At 35.2% G+C, this 21052-nt stretch overlaps 2 protein-coding genes across 2 annotated transcripts in view; one reads left to right on the top strand and one right to left on the bottom strand.

Annotated features, from left to right (window-relative positions):
- The first annotated feature begins 1403 nt into the window (after nt 1–1403).
- Nucleotides 1404–21052, top strand: part of LOC106181858 (protein O-mannosyl-transferase TMTC3) — a 24735-nt gene continuing 5086 nt past the window's right edge. Inside the window, exons 1-18 of the mRNA XM_087015820.1 lie at nt 1404–1554; nt 6116–6314; nt 7472–7608; nt 8222–8303; nt 8643–8742; nt 8978–9093; nt 9397–9569; nt 10056–10308; nt 10923–11071; nt 11300–11383; nt 11557–11694; nt 11967–12091; nt 12495–12598; nt 13455–13537; nt 14127–14199; nt 14466–14552; nt 14695–14768; nt 14907–15027. Coding sequence (XP_086871946.1) covers nt 6129–6314; nt 7472–7608; nt 8222–8303; nt 8643–8742; nt 8978–9093; nt 9397–9569; nt 10056–10308; nt 10923–11071; nt 11300–11383; nt 11557–11694; nt 11967–12091; nt 12495–12598; nt 13455–13537; nt 14127–14199; nt 14466–14552; nt 14695–14768; nt 14907–15027 — 2085 coding nt within the window. The 5' untranslated portion in view covers nt 1404–1554; nt 6116–6128. The remainder of the gene's footprint in view (nt 1555–6115; nt 6315–7471; nt 7609–8221; nt 8304–8642; nt 8743–8977; nt 9094–9396; nt 9570–10055; nt 10309–10922; nt 11072–11299; nt 11384–11556; nt 11695–11966; nt 12092–12494; nt 12599–13454; nt 13538–14126; nt 14200–14465; nt 14553–14694; nt 14769–14906; nt 15028–21052) is intronic.
- LOC147764148 (uncharacterized) lies at nt 14209–20867 on the bottom strand. The gene is made up of 5 exons (XM_087015826.1): nt 19011–20867; nt 17819–18041; nt 17078–17173; nt 16138–16286; nt 14209–15597 (listed from the first exon to the last, which is right to left on the bottom strand). The coding sequence occupies exons 1-4, from the start codon at nt 20612–20614 to the stop codon at nt 16140–16142; spliced, it is 2070 nt and encodes a 689-aa protein (XP_086871952.1). The 5' UTR covers nt 20615–20867; the 3' UTR covers nt 14209–15597; nt 16138–16139.

The following is a 21052-nucleotide window of genomic DNA, read 5'->3' as shown; positions in this document are numbered from 1 at the left end:
ATCTGTCACCAGACACTTTTTTTTACTTCGTTTCGGTGGACAGAATTCACAGTTATCCTCTAATTGGTTATTGTTGAATTTAAATTAGGGATAATAGTTATCAATAAAAACTTTTTAGAGAAAAAATCGCTCCCTTTACTTATGGGAATTGTGAATCAACTAAATTATTGGTCATCCATCAATTTGATATTTATCAATATCTTGAAAAACTGTCGAATGTCGAAATCATACTGCAATTCTACTTAGACCTATTTTAAAACAATTGACTTAAGCACATTAACAGTTCACTTAAAAAAATATGGGATATAATTTTTCTTATGTGAAAAATTCCTTATGTGGCTTCAATGATTTTTGATAGTTATCCCACAGAACATCTCTCTATCGGGTTTTTAACTAAAAAGTATGAAGACAAACTCCCCATTTTGTACACTTAGTCTAGTGAACAGTTATATGCATTCCTTGAATTTCACTAATTAAAAGAAAAAAAAGACAAAACTCTTATTAACTTTAAATTCATATGATAAAAGGTGATGTAATTATCAGCCTTTTTAATCACATTTTGTACAGTACAGCGGTACCGTTTTAATCGTATCGATTGTGATTTGTATTCGTTTTTCACTTTATTCGTCCAAGATTCGTGTGACAATTTGCGAAGTAACTTGCATGGTAGGGCTAATCAACGTACTGATATTTGGCCCTTAAAACTTTGTCATATTTTTCTACTTGAAAATTATTTTTTTACTTACAGGAAATAGAATGTTGACTTCAAGTTCCTGGTCGCAAGGTACCTACAACAGCCTATTAGGCCTACATGCCCTACCGTATCAAGGAAAACAGACATGGTAGGAAGGGCACTGGGATAGGGAAATTGGCTTGGCTTCAATATTGGACTCACTGCCTGTGTATTTATGGTTATTGACGATGTTAATTAACGACATATTTTATTTTTTCTGTTCACCAGAAGTCATGCCAATAACTGACTTTTTTCCAAAGCAGAAAAATAAATAACAAACAACACAAGAAAAAATATATACTAGTGAAGCCAGGATTCTATTAAAAGGCGGGGCACAAAAAGTTCATTTAGGCCTACTTCGCTTGGCTTGGCAGATGTTAAATAGTACTATTAAATAGGCTGTTGTAGGTACCTTGTGGCCAAGAACTTGAAGATACACTTGCTCACTTTCACCCCACCGTCATGCACAGCACTTTATACATTGATTGTGGTAGGAGTGAAAGTAATAGCTCTATCACTGTTTAACTCCTGTGGGCCACCGTAGCGTTTCGTATCTATTCAAATTAAAGTTTCGCTAAAAACTTTTCCTATCATTCTAACCTGTATGATGTTTTTGGTACAGTAAATAATAAAAAGTTGTAAAAAAATCGCAAAAGAATAAAATCCATGGATACATTTTTGCGGGAACCTTCTCATAACGTTGTGCACCTGTTGACCTAGCCTCTTTTGTTTTGAAGACAAGAAAAACATTCAGGGCATTCCAACATGGCGGGGTGCATGATGGACCGGTTCATAATGATTAGCGATATTCACCTTGTTAGGTAAGTGGAGACGTAATATAAATGCTTTTTATGGCATATATGTTCAGTGATAATAATGCATTTGGTATTTTTCATATTTGATTATTATTTAGAAATGTTGATCTACTCGATTGCCTGCAACTAAGGTTGCCACTGAATGATGTGTATGTTTGGCGTTGTCGCCCAGTCTGGGGTAAGGTTAATCATTTGTAGTGGATCCTCCAGTCATGCGTTTGTACACTAAAATGACTATCAGTGCGGAAAAAATATAAAGAATATCACCTAAAATCAACACCATACTATGTTTAAGCATTGGATTGTAGTGAGAATGAAAATGGCTATAAATCTGGATGAAAGAAATCCATGTTCCTCTTTTTTTTTTTTTTTGCTTCAAGCACCGTTGCACTGTCGCTTTCTGTACAGATTTGAGATTGGATTAATGTGTGTGTATCTTATTTGTAGTTAGGTGAAGACAATTCAATGTTTATTCTCTGTCTAGAGACACAAGATATTGTGGACTTCAAATTGAACATCAGTCACAGTTACAGCTGAAAATCTGAATAAATCAAGCCCCCCCCCCCGTCCCTTGTCTCAAGGGTTTCATCAAGTCTTTCAAAGTAGTCTCTCTGCTCACAAACCAAAGTCACTGCCGTGCACCATATAGAAGTCTTTCACTGTATTCTTTGTTAGGGAAATTAAACTTCTCCAAGTAGCTAGATGGACCTTTTCCTAGATTTTCTGTTAGGGTGATGATGAATAGAAGATCTATAGTTAAAAATGCTCATCACTTGTCTTATAAGAGGCAGGGCATGACATCATGAGCAGCAACACAACCTGACTGGCTGGCAAGCAGCCCAGGTGTGGAGTAATAACATGTAATACTATGTCTTGTAAGGGAAAAGGTAAGTTGGAATTCCACCAATATTCCTTGGCACAGCCAAAGACAATGCATCCTGGTGAATTTAATTACCAGCTGAAAATTCTTTATTTTCTTCACTGCGTCACAACAGTGCATGAAGTGTGCATTTCACCATCTGCTAGGAAGTCCAGTCAATCTGAATGAGCCCCCCCCTTGTAAGAACCTTCCGTTTTAATAATATTGATTTAGTTAAAATTCGTAGTTGATAAGCATGAACTTACCTTTGGTGTTAGACCAAAAAAAAAAAAAAAAACATTGAATTGAAATGGAGTATAAGTTACTTCATCATTCTAATTGTGGTATACCTAAAACTCTGCAATCTTATAACTGTGTGGTGACAGTTTCTTACCTTTTTAATTGCTGAGCACAGAATATGATTTAACTAAGTATTCCAGTGTTCACTGGCAGATGGGACACCAAACAGAATAGACTGGTTCCTTACTGGTAGGGTGAAATAAAACTACTGATTTAGCTAGTAATAAAAAATGATTTTTCCTAATTTATTTTTTTTATATAATGGTCAGGTGAAATATAGATTCTGTCATTATCAAATTTCTTCCAAAGTCTCCCCAAGTTACTTGCCATACATAAAGAATAAATTTAGCTTCAGAAAAGCACTCATAGTGATGATAGTGCTCCATTTGTTCAGTCTGTCTAGGAATTGACCTTTATAAATCCCAGTTAATGAAGCTGGGTTGAATTTCAACTCTGACCATCACAGGTATATATCCACTTAGGTCAGATCTCTCCAGGTTACCATTACATGTCAGACCTTAGCAGTTTTATCTTAAGCAATATCAGAAGATCTAGGCACTGCCAGTTTAAGAATGAAGCTGCCTGGCGAGTAGTTGTATTTTTGCTAAATGTCAATATGTATTATCTGACATATATATTGTGAGGTGGAACAGAACTTTTTAAGACTGTGATTATTTACTAAATAGTAATGAATGACTGTGTGACCAAAATAATTTCTGTTATCAATTTTTGATACAGCCAATAAATAGAACAAGACTGCCATATCAGTTTTAAAAATATATTTTATTAAAATCTAATAAAGGTCTGGATATAAGTGAGCCTTTAATACTTGGTTTATGTCTGGTAGCTCTGCCAGGACCATTGGTATGTAAATTGGAAGATGTTAGCTCATTTTTTGATGTCTTTTAGTAGAGTAATTAGTTTTAAATTCTTTCTGAAATGTACAGGACTTAACTGACCAGTCATTTAGAATTTATTCATTTAATTAAAAACAGAATAAAGCATGGAATCTTAGTGCAGAGACAGGTCAAGCAATGAATTGTGAGTAGGAAAAAATTACCCCTTTCCCCTAGGAAAATCCTCTATAGAGTACCTTAAAACTTGATATCAATATTTAGAAGTTGAACCCAGGCTTGAGGTAATTGAAAACTGTTAAACAAAATTTCATCTGAATTTTATTCAAGTCAGAAATTCACTAACACTCTTTTGAGAGGACTTACATATTTACAATAAGCATCTTACATTCAGTTCTTACTGGTGGGTATTAGCATTAGTATTTTTATGAATCAATGAAGAATGGGAGAGTCAATATTGACACTGCAAGGTCATGGGGAACCACATTGTAGATGTGAAAATGCTAATACTAAATATATGTCATTTACTCTGCTGATAAGTCCCTCATTTGTTGAAAGGTCTTCAAAACGGTGTTTTGGTCATATCCAATGCCCTATTTTTCCCTGATATGTGATAAGTCTTTATTGGTGTTTTTTTGATTTGTTCTTTTTTAACTACTGAGAAATAAAAGGTGCAAACATATATAACAAAGGAAACAAATAGTCTATGTATTTTTACATTTTTTTAAAAATTGATGTAAATATTTGGTCATGTTTGGTTGTATTATCCAGGTAAATAAAGGCTTGCCTCAACTTAATTGTATTTGGTAGTATTTATCAGGTCTGATGGTTTTTTAAAAATAAGTGTTAACATTATGGATTTTATTCTTGAAAAGGTTGGTTTTTTCGCAGCTCATTCTCATCATCTGTGTAGCAACTGTCTCCCATTAAGAATTTAATTAAGCTTAAGAAAATGGTAATGTTCCACCTGCAGTGTGACAATTTCTGTAGGCAGACAGACCTTTATGCAAAATAGCTTTATTTCTAAAGAAAAGTGAAATAAAATATATGATATGAACAAGAAAAGAAGACACCTGTAACACATTTTTGCCCATTGACATACATATAAGTGTAAGTCATAAATCTTCTCAAATCAGCACCGTGACTGATAATGTAGAGAGATACAGGAATAATAAAACAGGTAATGGCATACTTTAGTGGCATTACTACAACCACTCATTTGTATTTCAGCCACACTCAAATGTAGCTGGGTGTTATGTATTTTTTTTTATTCAGGTGGCAGCTTTAAAAGTTAATAAAACTGCCTTGGCTATGTGACTGATATCATGAAGTTTACTTTTCACTACATTTGAGTAGTCTGTGGCTGATTAACTAGTGCAGGCCCCTTTAGTGGTTGTGTTTTGTTACCATAGACATTAACTAAATGTCTTTTTAATCAGACTGTGCTTGGTTGTCAGAATTTATAGTGACGTGATGACAATTGAATTATCAGAAACTGAAGACTGCAGACTCAAACAAGCTTTCACTTAATGCCACCAGTCTGGATTTGTTAGATACTGGAGCTGATTTTATGTGACATCTATGGCGAAATAATGGCACCGTAAGAAAACAAGTATTAGTTCTCATCCAGTCTCACTCATCCTAGTGGGATGTTTGGTAATGCCCTGTGTATCCTGCGTTATCTGCCTTAAAATACTTTTGCTGCCAGTAGCTGAGGGGGTTATCTGTCCCAGGCCCACAGGTAGGAAGGAGACGGACCAAATCAAATTGAGTGTGCATATGGTAGGTCTGCTTTTAAGGCAGAGAGAATAGAGCACTGTCTGTATTGGTAAGATTGAATCTCTGATATAGATTGAGTAATGTCTAGGCTCATCCTACTGGAAAGGGGAAGGTTAAGCCGCGTGCTGGTCTCTCTCGTAAGAATAATCTGTGGACCATAAGGACTGTCTGACTTTTATCTTGTAGGTGCATTTTTATATCGCTATGGCTTCCTTTCTGTATCCATTTTGATAAGGTTTGTCATGCAGCCTAGAGCAATAACATGAGGCAGACAGTAGCTTATGGGAATACGGTTTGATGGGAATATAGTGGGAATATTATTGCTGTGTCCACTGTCTGAGTCATTTCTATTAGAAAATAAGTACTGGCAGTGAAGGTCAGGATTTTATGAGCTGGGAGCTGTTGGTATTGAAACTGCCAAACAGTACACAAAAATTTCTATTGAAATGCAACATCTCAAGTTACAAAGCTGTTAAATTGGTTATTTTTTTACCCCTGCATAATCTGATCAGAAACTGATAATATTTCTTTTAGAAATGGGGATTTGGTTTATTCTTGATTTGGTAATCTGATTTAAGGGGGGAAAAATTAAACTGTTGACAAAAGATAAACAGGTATTTGTTTGCAGAGAAAATTGGAAAACCCTGCTGTAACCAAAGTTTATATTTTATCTTCAACTTAGTTTACACCAGGTGAGCTATCTATTACATGGGGGGAAAAATAGGCTAATGCTGGGCTGGATTGTAAATTCATGCTAATCTTTTCTCATTTTCAGGTTGTAGCACAAGATGGGGAGGTTTATGGTGTACTCTGCCATAGTGTTTGCCTCTGTGCTGGTGTGCTACTATAACTCTCTAGGATGTGGCTTTGTGTTTGATGACGTCTCTGCTATCAAGGACAATAAAGACCTGCGACCTGAGACCCCCATAAGCAGTCTTTTTTGGAATGACTTCTGGGGGACTCCAATGCACAAGGCAAGTTGAAATACTGGAGTAAAAAACCAATACTGTGATATGACACTATGACAGTTTGAAGTTCTAAATTGCTCTTGTCATTCTTGTTTTTTTTTATTCTTGTGCTAGTTGTTCTTCCATTGTTGTATACAAAATGATTTTGATACCTGAGTCATATCTTTCACAAATTCTTATTGTTAAGATTTTTTTCAACTTTTTCACAGGCATCTTGTGAATAAACTGAAATAGTCTTAGTTATTTTTAAGTTTTTTGATGAAATCATTATTTTTTCTGAGAATCATTTTTAAGCCATTTTGATAGATTGTTACTAGAGTTCTAAGCTGAGAAAATCTGCTTGTATGTCACAGTTTAGGAACTCTAAGCTGTAGAATTTAAGAAAGTAAGTTGTTCACTGAATAATATACACTGGAAAAGTATCCCAAAAGTTGCCACTTGCAGCATGTGGCCCTTGTTTAAGCGTACATATTGAGATTTTGTGACTTGTGCTGAATCCAAGCTGCCTTGTGCCACAGCTGCCACTGATCACTTCCTAGCCACAGGGCATTGACTTAATTCAGTTGCTCAAATCTGATTACCACTTTCACAATGGAGTGGAGTTCTCTGTCTGGCATTAGGAATTACTCTTTGGGCTTAAAATTACAGTTTTCTGTTGAAAACTAAATGGAAAACATCCACCCATGAAGGTGGTCCCTTTAAACTGGAGTCGTGGTCTTTTAAAAAAAATTTTGTAGTGCATCATTTTGAGAAAATAATTTGATGAAGGAGTTCAAATTAGATTTTGTGCATTTTTATGGATTTTTTTTTTTTTTTTGTAATTTTTACTTATTTTGATAATGGAAGGTATATAAAGCTTCAATATGAACAGTGTTTTGAGGAATGGCAAAAAATGGGTGGGTGGGGATAAAATTTAGTATGCACAGGACATTTATCATGCTGTAAATAGATATATTAAGATGTAAACTGACTTGGATATTCAACACAGAAGCACTTTTTTCTTGTATTTGATATCAGCGTGGCCAATTTATAGGACTATTTTGATAATCCCCCTGATGTTATTTGAAATGCTATCATGTGAATAAACAAACTCATATATTGAGAGATAAAAAGCTATTAGAACTTTAAGTAATGGGTGAAAAACATTTTTTTTATTCTTTCAGGAGCAGAGTCATAAGTCCTATCGGCCTCTATGTGTTCTCACCTTCAGACTGAACTATTTGATTAGTGGTTTGGAACCCATGAGCTACCATCTTGTCAATGTACTTCTACATGGGATAGTCTGTATTATGTTCATGAGGTAATGGAAAACTGCATTGATCACTTTGATGTTTTAATGTGATTGGGGTCATCTAACATATTTTGGGATTAAGCCATTTTATTAACATTTGGACCCAAGTAAGCAATAAGCTTTCAGAAGAGATAAGTTATTTTTAAGCTGAAGAATAAGTGAGTGATAATAACTTGAAAAATTTTCTTTATTTTTTTTTATTTGTGGTGGTGGTTGGGGGGCCTTATCCATAATTTTTTTGTTTTATTCTAAAAATTTTTTAGTTCATTTTCCTACAAATCTCAAAACAGAATACCAGAAAAAAATTGGCACTATATTTTAACGATCCTAAAGCACATTTCTTAAGCTGTTTTTACACAAGTCACTCTAATGACACATGGCTGCTTAAATATCTCCTTTTGAGTAAGTTTCTGACATCCTAAAAAGACTCAGTACAATTTAATATGAAGAATCACTTTATATAGCAAATTCTCTACCACATCTTGCCTCTTCACACCAAACGCAATATTACTTGTCAGAGAACATCTTTGAAGGCATGAAGAGCTGTGGAAATAAAACGTAAACCTTCATTAAATTTTGTTCAGACACACAAGTTAAAAGTATTTTTGAAATATCACTTTAGAATGTGTATGCTGTTCCTGAGTGAGAAGATGAGCTTTGTGGCGGCCATGATGTTTGCAGTCCATCCAGTCCACACAGAGGCGGTGAGTGAAATTTCACTTGGTTACTAAAATATCTTTGTTTTGTTACAAGCTGTATTTTTATGAAAATTGAGAACAAGTGATATTAAGAGTGAATATATCAAAGGTGTGTTAGTCAAATAATACTCCTTGAGTTTTCCAGTTTTCAGATAGTAGAAAAAGCACATATGACTGAAATTTGTGAGCTTACAGTTTACTAGTATTGAATGGTAATTTTTTTTTTTTTTTTTTGTAAATTCATCTTGAATATTGAATATTTCGAAATTATTGTAGAGGACAACAATATATTATAGAGAATAGAAAGAAAAAGGGTATTAATATGAAATCGATTCCTGTACCCAGGTCACTGGTGTGGTGGGTCGGGCAGAGACCCTGTCATCTATCTTCTACCTTGCTGCATTCCTTACTTATACCAAGTGTACTGGCAGGAAAAGCATCACAGGTAAGTAGGCCCAGTAATACCATTGGAATAGAACTGTGCAAAGTGCAAGTACAGTAGTAGTTATCCAGAAGATGTACCCCTTTCTTATCTGTTTTATATCGGTTAAATCGGTTTTATAGTCTTAGATTAGTCAATGCACTGAGTATTTTGCAATTTGTGTGAAATAGAAAACTGAAACGCAATTTTTATCAATTTGATACACTTGGTTGTTTTTTAATTTAAATTTATTTTTCAGTTTGGAGCAAGCTTTACTTGACATTGATGTTTGTAGCCGTGGCAATGTTGTGCAAGGAACAAGGCATCACTGTGATAGGAGTTTGCTGTGTTTATGAGGTCTTTATTGCTCAAAGAGTGAGTAGACACCAGAAAATACCCATAGTGAGGCTGTTGTTCCAATTTATAAATTGGAAAATAATATAATAAAATGGATTTTCCCTGAAATAGCTTTGCTTCTCTTTTAATATCATGGAATGTGTTTAATTGTATTTAAAAAATGAGAAATAATGATGATTTTTGTCTTTGGCATATGTTTGTAAAAATTTTAATATTTTAGAATGTGTAATATTATGTTACCGGATAGCAATCCATTTTTTTGGGTAGGGTGTACATTGGTAATTACTTGCTTTCAACTTATCTATATTGTTCACGTTTCAGATGACCTTGTCCCAGATTTTGTATATCCTCTCCTCTATTCTCCATGGCAAGCCTGTCTTTCCTCCCTGGCTCAGAGCAGCCACATTAAGAGCCTGCTTTCTAGTGGGCGGCACTCTCTTTTTACTCATTGCCAGGATCAAAGTCATGGGGGCACAGCTGCCTGTTTTTACAAGGTACGTATGGGAAATTATCTTTTTTTAAGTATCGGCAGTATGACAAAACATTAAATTTTAAATCATATTTCAAAGAAAGTTTTAATCATATCTTATGTGATAATTTGTTGAATATTGATATATATATTTGAAGTCATTTTCAATGTACACTACCTTTTGTTGCAACAGCATTATCTGCATTTTATGCTGTTGCATCTTGTCTTCTCTTGGTATCCAATAAGCAGTGTTGTTTCACAATAAATTACACTAGTATGTCATTGGACAAAACAACTTGAAAACTTCTTTACAGTGTCATGTACTCTGCTGAAGCAGTCCACTAGCTATGTATAAAGTGTACATTTAACTGTTGATTGATGTAAGTTATTGGATGATAAGCTGAATATAAATTCATGGTTAGAAATAAGTTCAAAAAATTTTTTGTTTTGCATTTTCTCATATTTTTTCTGTTTTTTAAAACCAATATTAACCTCCCTCTCTATCCCACAGGTTTGATAACCCTGCCTCAGTTGCCTCCACTCCAGACAGACAGCTCACCTTCAGCTACCTCCTGCCGGTCAACACCTGGCTCCTCCTCTGTCCATCCTACCTGTGCTGTGACTGGACAATGGGCACCATTCCATTGATCAAGTCTCTGCTGGACATCAGGAACTTAGCCACGGCAGCATTTTTTATATCTCTTGGAAAGCTTGTGCAATATGCTTTGACAGAGAATGGACCAAGAGCTAGAGCTGTGATCATGGTAAGAATATTTTCTTGGTGACTCCCATGCTAGAGCTTCTCAATATGTTAGGAGTTGCTTGTATTGGATGTGTTCAGCTGAGATATACTCAGCTTCATCTCATCTAGCACAATCAGCACAATCATACCAAAGTCTTTATCACACCCAGAGGTGTTCTTTAGGGATACAGCTGTGCTTGTACGCTTTGAGAGATCCAGAGATATGCAATGTTCAAAATTAATTCTGATATTTGTATTGAGCATTGGAGTTCCTTTTAGGAGACTCGCTTGCATAATAGCCAATCTATATTATTTTTCAAAACATTCTGATACAGCTCTATTGTTGAAGTATATCACTTGATGTGAAATGGTCTCATGATTCCACGTCATGCCTAATTGAGAGTCAAAACTTCTTGCAGTTTATAAACCTAGTCTGCTGTAATTTTCAGGCTTTGAGTTTTACATTCAACTGAAAATTATTATCCACAAAAGAAAGAATATTAAGTAAATTATGTCTAGTAATTGTTAAAACAATGAATAATATGCATACTTAAAGCCTCTGTAGTGCAGTAGATGACAACGGTAACATTTTTGTCGCAGACCATAAATTATTTAATTGAAATTTGTCACTTTCAGAGTCTTGCCTTTTTGGTGCTCCCATTTATTCCTGCCTCCAACTTGTTTTTCCCTGTGGGATTTGTTGTTGCTGAGAGAATACTCTACGCTCCAAGCATGGGCTTTTGCATGCTGACAGCCTTAGGATTTGACATTATATTGACAAAAGTGTAGGTATTTTTAAACTGTGTATTAGGCTAACTATATTTTAGATAGATAGCTTGTAAAATTGGTGTGACACATGTAAACAGTTGGATGGTTTTTCTAACCATGTCCCCAATAAAAAGTTATGTAAAGTCATGTAAAAAATTTGATAATTATCAGTTAATGACATTTAATTAAAGGTTGTATTGTTGTTCCATACTGGATTGTTGATAAGTTGAATGGCTCCATTTCAGCAATGTGAAGAGCTTACTCTGGGCAGCTATGGCCATGCTGTTGGTGACACATGGCTTGAGAACATATATCAGGAATAATGACTGGTAAGACAGCATTTTAATTTGGGATTATTATCAAAGTTCAAATTCGCCCCTCTCTGTTACAGAAAAAAATGTGGACTGATTTAGATACAGTTTGGTTTGAATTTGAATAGTATTTGTTCAGTGCTTGACAGTAAACTAAATGGTACAGAGTGTCTATATGTTTGGTCTTTCAGGGAATCTGAATATACTCTATTTAAAGCAGCATTGAGGGTAAACCAAAATAATGCCAAACTGTACAATAATGTAGGCCATGCATTGGAAGCAGAAGAGAAGTATGAAGATGCACTCGGTTACTTTTTGAAGGCAGCAAGGTAAATATTTCCCCAAATTTGGACAAATTATACAACTTTGTATAATTTTGATACGCTATCTACATAAAAGATATTCCAAAGGGTTGACAAATTAACCCCTTAGTCTTTAAGTTAAAACAATGCCCTTCTCATCTCACAGTTTAATTTTGATCTCATTGAAATATTACCCAGACCAGTTTATTATGTAGTTATGACACATTTTTGATTTTGTCCATGTCTATTTTATCCGTTTCAAAGTACCAGTCAAGTGCTCCATTAATATTATGTTCCAGTGTTCAGCCAGATGACATGGGTGCACACATCAACGTAGGAAGAACATATAATACTTTAAAGAGATTAGACGAAGCAGAAGCAGCTTTCAGAAGAGCTCTTAGACTTATGCCTTCACCTAAAGCTGGTATGTTTTTTTTTTTTTTTTTGGGGGGGGGGGATAATGATTAGCTTAAAATGTACAAAGAAATATAAGAATACTATAAATAAAGGCTTGTTTTTTGTGGCTGCATGTGATACACGTTGTCAGGGGGTGTCTGCAACATTTTATACTCTGTTTGTTTATTCTGAAAAGTCACTTTTGACCAATGCAAACTGAAATATTTATTTGAAAGTGTTTTAGGGGTCTTTGATAATGCATTTATTGTTGCATAATGTCATTTTAACCCCCTCAGACAAGAAGCTGTTGAAATTACATAATATGGAGTCTAGACTTTTGCATACTATCATGTTTTGCGATAATGGTTGTTTATAAAACTTTCCATGTTCCACTTAACATGTTCTGTATTGCGATCCTGTTGTTGTTTTAGGCCAGAGTTACACTGCTCGCATAGCCCCCAACCACTTGAACGCCTTCCTTAATCTTGCCAATCTCATCTCACAAAATGAGTCACGGCTCCTGGAAGCAGATGCTGTAAGTTTTTTAATTAACTTGGTATTTTGTACATCAGTCAGTTTAATGAAATTGAATTCTGTTTGGATTTCTACCCCAGAGATTTTTTTTATTATAATTCAAAAGAAAAAAGAAATAAAGGAAAAGAGATTTTTATTTGTTATATAATGCTGATGTATCTCAAATTCAGTAGTGCCTTTTGCTTTCAAGGTTAAATAAAATCTATTTTAAGATGCTTTTTTGTAAACACCCACTCTTTGTGCCGGTTCTCACAGGCTACGGGAAGTGAAAACCTACATGACCTCTTGTCTCCAGGGGACCTCCGTAGATCAACCGTGACCTTGACTTATTAGTTTAGTTTAAGTGCAAGGTGACAAATATCTTTTGCTCTACTCTAATGCATACTGTGAGGGAGGTTTATGATGATTTTTTTCTTATGGCACAGCTGAGAACCAGAATACTCCAGTTATAGAAACCTGTCTGGTTTATCTTTACTTGTTTATTGATGCATTTTAAGAGACCTTGGCAGAGATTTTTGAAGTGGAAAAAATATTTAAGGAATTCTCCTGGTGCCACAGACACTTTTTCATACTTTCTGAACATCACAGCTGTGTTCTTAAGTCTGAAATACCCAAACAACACAATTTTAGATCAAAATTAATATTCACATGCAATTGGTATCATTTGATCTCAGATGCTGTTTTAGAAGGGGTAACAAAAGTTACTGTATTCTTTGCCTACTTCTGCACTATATGATATAGTGTAATATATTCTATATTCTATAGTATAATATATTCTATATTCTAAAGTGTTGTATATTCTATAGTATAATATATTCTATATTCTATAGTATAATATATTCTATATTGTATTTCAGCTGTACAGAACTGCACTTAGTATGAGGTCTGACTACACACAGGGCTACATTAACAGGGGAGACATCTTGTTAAGACTAAACAGGTACAGGCTAGGAACAACAAGTTTCAAAAGTCAGGCTATATCCACCCTGAGTTTCAATAGATCTTGCCTTTATTATCAGCATTCCTCTACCATTCCCAGTATGTTTATGTTATCAGTATGCTCAATTTATTCCCATTGGCCTCTGAAACTCGGGGTGGGTGACATCCTGATATAATTACTACAGGTTCATACGACTATATGTTTTGTTGTAATTAAGTAGCTTAAAATGATAAGCGAAAAAAGAGAATATTGATATTAAGCGTTTAGTGAAATTTTGTGCATGAATAAAAGCCAAGGTGAATAAATTTAGACAGGTCAAACTTGTTAAGGTGAAAATGTCTATTTTCATTCATTTTGCATTTAGATGGAAATAACTTGTATTTGTGGTTATCTAGTGGAACTCTTTCACCATCCATCTAACCTGAATTTAATCTTCTTTATTTAATGTCTGTTTCTGATGTGCCATCTTGACTGTCAAGTTTTTAATTTTAGGATCAATACAGGTTTTTCAAAGGTACATTTATCCTATTATGTTTTAGAAACAAAAAAGGCGAAAAAAATCTGAATATAACTTTATTTTTAATTCCAGAACAAAGGAGGCAGAGAACCAGTATCTTACAGCATTAAAGTATGACAGTACCAATGCAGACATTTATTATAATGTAAGTTACCTTTTTACGATGGAATTAAGTGAGCAAAATATATGAATATTTATGCCGTATCAAATATATGTATAAAGATTATTGGGGGAAAATGATACTTAAATCATTCTGCAAAGTCTACTTCCTAGATGTAGTCACCAATTTCCAAAATCTGAAACTAATTACTGATTACTGATAAGTTGGATATGTAGCCCATATTAACTTTTAAAATTCTTTCTTGATATTATTATTATAAATACAAATAAGTGTACTGACTATTTCTTTAGCTTGGAGTTGTGTGCCTTGAGCAAAGCAGACATAAGGAATCCATGCGGTATTTTAACAAAGCTCTGGATATAAATCCTAAGCACAAGGTGAGGGGAAAACAAAATGCACCTCTTTTTGATAGTTTAAACTATTTGTCGAGTAGTATAGTCTGTCTAGTACCAAAAATCAGTGGTATTTTATCAATTTACTCTGGATGAACTGTATACTTTACTTTTTTTGTGATTTCAGCAAACCCTGTATAATTCAGCTGTGCTTATGCAAGAATCTGGAGATCCAAAACTACGCCCCGAAGCTTACAAAAGGTAACAGTTAATTTTTTTAGACAATGGTTAATGTTTATTTTTATGTATTTTTAGGAAAAGCTTTTACAAAATATTACTTTTACAGTTCTTCTGATTAAGTAATATTCACTGAAGATATTATAATATAATTCTTTGCAGGTTATTTAAATTGATGGAGATTGAGCCAGACAATGAGAAAATGTACTTTAACCTGGGGATGCTGGCAACAGATGATGGGGAGTTTGAGAAAGCAGAAACCTGGTTCAAGAGAGCCATTGAGGTAAGCTATGCAGATAAAAGGGTCAAGGGGAAAAAAGATCACAGCACAGCGAAGTAGTGTGTAACCCAAGAGTTTGAAAAAAAAAAAGAAAACTGCACAACTGCACAATATATTCATTATATAGCATAAGAAGTGAGCCTTTTGACCTTTAGCAAAGATGTTGACCTGCAGCTGTTATGCTTTGCCTTCCCACCAGGCTTGAGTTAACAAAAACTGAAGGCCATTTCAGATTGTAACCATAAAAAATCTGGTCCTGCACACACGACCACAAGTTGCCATACTTGGATGATTACATCCCGGGGGCTTCAAATTCTCTGTGTGGAAGTGTTGTGAAAGGATGTGTACAAAAATAGAACATTTTTGATGATGACAGTCTTGCTGCCTGGTATTTCTGCCATTTAAAATGACTAAAATAACTTTTGTTTGGTAAATGTTGGAATTACCAATATTTCATTGCAGATAGACTTTGATGAGAAGTATTTCAGAAGCCTATGGCATGTTTCCTACCCAGAGGAATATGTGATAAAGGATAAACTTGTGTTTGTCTTTCAACTTGATGGTTCCATGAATCTGAAAAACATGTAAAATGAACCTTATAAAAACACTATACTTCCATAATGCAAAACAGTGATAAATGTTTTTCTTTTCTTTTTTTTTTTTTTTTTTTTGATGATTCACAAAATTGCTTTATGTTGTCTATTTCTCTCAACATAATCTTACAAAAAAGGGAACAAAAGCCATGCCTCTGCAAATTAGAAATCCAAGACTAAAAAATAACAACGTTAAATTTTGATTTTGACTTTTCGCATCCTACACATTACAAAATGCATTTTCTAGTCCAGAATCTCAACTACCATCAAAATCTCAACTAGATTTCTCCCTATAAACAAAAAATTAAATTACTCTCATGCTTTATCCTAGGCACATCTGCTGCAGGCACTTTCTCACTTAATGATATGTCATCATTTTACCAAATTCATTTTAAAATGCATCTCGCTTTTTTCCCAATTTACTTCAGTTTCATACTGTTTTGTGGCATTATAATGGTGGACTTGTTGTGTCTGTAGATCACCATATGGTTTGATGGTCAGATGTAACATTTAAACTTACATTTAAACTTGACAGCCATAAAGCTCCATTCTCAGTGCAATATATGCACCAGAGAAATTCTGGACAGATAGTCTCAGGTGGCGCGCTCTGATGGGAGGATCGATGTCATTGGTTTGTATGGTATTTTTATCAAAGTTGCCACTGAATAACTGAAAGATGAAAAGTGACATGGAAATCTGAATTCAAAAGACAGCATATGCGAGAGATTTTCAGTGAGCATCTTAAATTCTAATTACCTGTGGCATATTTTACAGGCAGATTTGGGAAGAAGAAGACAGCCAAGATATGTGGTATCTTTCTGCATGTTATTTTGAGTATACTTATTGTCTTTATATACGAAATAAAATGTCAAGATTTGCCTGCAACTAGGAATACTTTGTTCAACTCTGATGAATATTATAACCCTTTACCAGGGCCACAGTTATTATTATATAAACATTTTCTCGGAGGCCACCCTGTGACTTTTGGTCAGATGGAAGCAATTAAATCTGCACGCGTGCAGGTGACATTGTACACGCTCCACAGGAGTTCAGTTAGAGGTGGGCTTCATGCAGATGTTATTAGCGCTCGTTACGCAACATGTCTTGTCTTGTCTTGTCTGTCTGCTGAAACCAGTCGTGTAGTGTGAAGAAACATGCTGAAGAAACAAGCTATTCATCAGGGGCTGGTTTTGTTGTCACAGAAGAACAATTAACTGTCTTGATTGCTGTCAGGGGGACTTGGCAGGGACTTGTTAAGTGGCAGTGCCTGAGTAGTTATGCAAATAATTACCAGCCATGTAATCATCCTTGAGATTTCATTACAAGGTCACAGTACAGAAAATATCTGTGAATTTAAGCAGAGACATATTTGTGAATATTTAGTAAAAAAATCTGTTGTCCTTGAGGAAGAAAACCTAAGTTTTGATTTATGCATGGTTACTTGTCAGGAATACACTTACTCTTATGATCCCACCAGGGGCATAGGTGGTCCACTGATAGCCATCCAGAGAGTAGTCTAATGTGTACTCTGTCACCCAGGATCCATATGGCCCTCCCTGGAGAGTAATAGTTAAAAACAATTGGGAAATTAAGTAAGTTTGCAAGGAAAATTGGGTTTAAAATAGAGGATTTTACTTTCTTGTCTTGTCCAGTGAAATTTCAATATTCCTGTAAAGATAAAATTCTTTATTTTCTGATAGTTTTACCCCCCCCCCCCCAAAAAAAAAAAAAAAAAAAAAAGGTAAGGCACTAAACAAGGGCATTTTGGATTCTTTTCTTGATCATATATCTTACTTCCTTGATATTTAAAAGATCTGTAAAGAACTCAAAATTTTAAGTCAATTATATTTAAAGGTATACTATCTCCATTTGAAAATGTTCAAAGTTATATTTTCTTATGCTTACATTTTCACCAAAACTACTTATCTTTCCCAATTTAGACCTAAAAAAATGATAAACCCCTCAAATAATTGTACATGTTGTTGGTATTTCCTACTGAGAAATACAAAAGGACCTGGCAGTCTGACCAGACATTTAGAACATAACTATTTGATTAGAAATGGCATTAAACATTGAATCCAAGTGTAGAGATGGGCCAAACAGTGATTTGTAAGAAAGAAAAAAATGCCTTTTTCTTCAGAAAAATCCCCAATAGGATACTTTCAAGTATTTAACTGCTGTTCTGCCGAGACCTGACTAACCTGTGTGGCCACAGCACTGACCAAGTAGAGGTCACCTAAGATGACCTGAAACCACTGTGACCCCTGTGTCCAGCCTGCTAGGGACAGTTTTTCCGTGTACCAGCCATATGTATTGTTCAGCCGGCCATTTTTGGGAACAAAAAAATTACTGAAAACGCTGCTGCCAATTAGATTCTCATCTGGGATAGCTCCATTTTGCATTCCAAGGGCCGTGGGCTGACACCTGGTGGACAAAAAGAAGAGTAGAGAACAGAGTAGGGCCTGTAGATCAAATTTATAGCTTCATTTAGGTTTAATGTTTGTCTGGACAATGCTACCACAATTATATGGTATCAAACCTGAATTGTTTGTTGAATTAGGTATTTTTCGTCTTGTCAATTTGACTGGACTTATGATTTTGGCTGTTCGGCTGAACTACAGGCATTTGATTTATAGAATAAAAAAAACGGGTATCTCTTATTTCATTGACTGTGACAGGCCATTTCCTTTTTCAGTTGGCACCAACTAGGTTTTTGGCCAGGTGGTTAAAGTCAGTAATATTGTAAGAAGTGAAAGGAAACCTCAATGAACCAAAATACTTTGTCACTGGGCCTACCTGACAGTCAATGGAGCAACTTAAAAAGCAAATTAACAGATTAAAATAAACACTAATGAGAAATGTGAATTTCAAATAGAAAACAAATTAATTGTGAATCATTTTTTTTAAATAAAAGAATTAAAGCTAAGATATTTTATCGCTATTTCAATTTGAATTTCAATAAATTTTGTAGCGTTTCTCTGTTCAGAAGATAAGTGGACGGCAGTTGTTCTTGTTTCTAATGAGTAACTTGTAGCCCTGTATTGCCTGCAGTGCGTAGCCTTGCTGCAGAGTGCTAATAGGTAGTTTTCACAGAAACTGTAAAATTAGACACCAAGTGGTATTTTCTGCTGTTTGCTCACAGCTTCGCTTGTTGAGATATCATTATCTTTGTTGCCAAAAAATAACAGTGGCTGGAGAAAATGATATTTCTAGGTTTTAGGGTAGTGAGTACAGGGCAAAATGTTTTATGCTTCAACAAAGTTTGGTCCGTTCTTTTGGAATTATGTCTATAAGTCTGAAAATCAGAAATGACTGTGTTTAAGAAGAATGCTATATAGTTGTGTTATAAAGTATAATATTTAACAAAACAAATTTTTTGTGTGTACTTCTTACCTCGTTGGAAATCCACAAAACTTTAACTGAAGTTTCAAGTCTAAGTTTGTATTTCCAAAGTTGCACAAGAAAGGGTTACAGTTGGAGTCATTGGCTATAGTCTTCAAGTAGCCGAGCACACTTTGATAGGGTGTCAGTGTCGCCCCCTCGGATATCAGCAGTGTCAGGAGACAAGTGACACTACGGACCTCCTCTAACTCTGAGCTCAGCTGCTGGTTTCCTGGCTTTTGTAAATTGCCAGCTACTGTCTGGTTGATAGTTTCAGTGTGGTTCCTTGTATCATTGTTCATTGTGAGAAGTTTGTCAATTCTTCTGTTCACAGTGAGTAAATCTGATTGTATTTGTGTGTTTTCTTCGTGATGAGTTTGCTGAAGGAGACTCATGTTTGATTGGATTTCACTGGACATAAGTTGCATCTGTAGAAGTTTGTCTTGCTGTCGAATGACAATTGAGGATAATCTAGCTTGCTCAGACTTGGTGGTGTTAAGGGTTGCTGAATGTTCAGCAATGCTGTCTTCAGCTTTCTGTAAATTAGTATTGGTGTCTTGAAGGGAAGTATTTAAATTCATAAGTGAATTATTCAGTGATACCCACAGGTTGTCGTAGCTTTCCTTTTGTTTAATTGAGATATTGACAATATTTCTTTGTAGAGAGGACACTTTTTCTTTGATCAGCTGTAATGTGGAATTTTGATGGTCAGAGCTGTTTTTGAGTTTTGCCGTAGTAGCTTGCAATGTAATTTGGTGAACTTTCGCAGTGGAAAGTTCTTGGGCCATATTGAGATTCTCTTGCTTTTGCTGGTTCAGCGTTTCCTCCAGTTGCTCAATTTGCTGTTTTAGAAGAGTCCAGTTAGAACTGATATTCTCTAAAGTGTTAATTGTTGCTTGCAAGCGTTCTTGTATTGTGATCAGGGAATGGTTCACCTCAGTTAGCCCCATATCTAATACCCCTAGCTCTGCAGAACAAGTTGTGTTGATAATCTGAGCCTTGTTCTCTAAACTTAATTGCTCTTGGCTCACATCTCTGAGGCCATGGGACAGTGCTTGGAGATCACTTTCAGCTCCTCGTAGTGCCTGGAATATTTTGCTCAGTGATACATTGTGCTGGTGATAGTTGTGCTCGCTTGAGTGCATCGCTCTTAGTAACTGTCCCACAGTGCCATTCATATGGTCGATATTTGCCACACTGATTGTTACATTTTTCATTATATCACCTTCCATATGCTGCATGTGTTCCATAGATTCACTGTGAAGTTCAACGATAGCACTCAAGTTTGCCAGATTTTTCTCAATTGCTGCTATTTGTGTTTCCGTTTGCTGTTTTTCATTATGCCAATTTTTTGCTGCATTGGTAAAATTTCCCTTGAGACTTATTATGTCATCTTGAATTTCCTCTCCCTTTCTCTGGAACAAATTTTCATTTTTCTGAAGCCTGGTGTTGAATGCCTGGAAAGATTGATCAATTTCGTCTTGAAAAGGACAAGTTTGTGAGCATGTCTCCAAGAATGCAGGTGAGTTGACGGTGGGTTGAGATCGGCATATGGAACAGATGCTCAAACAAATGAGCACACCTTGGAATGACACTGGAAAACCTGAAGACATCATGCTAACACCTCGCCTTGCAAACTCAAACTGTTGCTACATGTGCAGGTTATTTTGACTGCACCTCCACTTTGGGAAATAAGAAAAATAATCCTCAGGCAATTTATAGTCTTTCATTTATTACTTAATTTCCTTTCAAGGCAAAATAGTTGGTTATCCCAGTCTCTCCGTTGCTGAAGACGATTGGTGGAAAGTCTGTGACATCATGTCTGTTTGAAAACCAAGACAACTTTACAGGGGGAACCTTGCTCACCATCTAATTTTCATTTAATTTGCTACTTTGTGTGTCTAGAAAAAAAATTAAAATGATGTAATTGTTACAAAAAGTTAAGATTGTAAATAAGGAAATTTGATATGCTTTTTCTTTTGATTCTTTACTGAACTATCTGGGGACTTTCTAAAATGCTATTCTACACGCCCCAAAAGCTGCTTTCCTCTCCC

The sequence above is a fragment of the Lingula anatina genome, chromosome 1, assembly GCF_051362555.1.
Source record: "Lingula anatina isolate TDL-2025a chromosome 1, LinAna3.0, whole genome shotgun sequence".
In the NCBI taxonomy this organism is placed as follows: domain Eukaryota; kingdom Metazoa; phylum Brachiopoda; class Lingulata; order Lingulida; family Lingulidae; genus Lingula; species Lingula anatina.
Note: the sequence above shows the minus strand (reverse complement) of the source record. Positions and strands in the feature narration are given on the sequence as shown.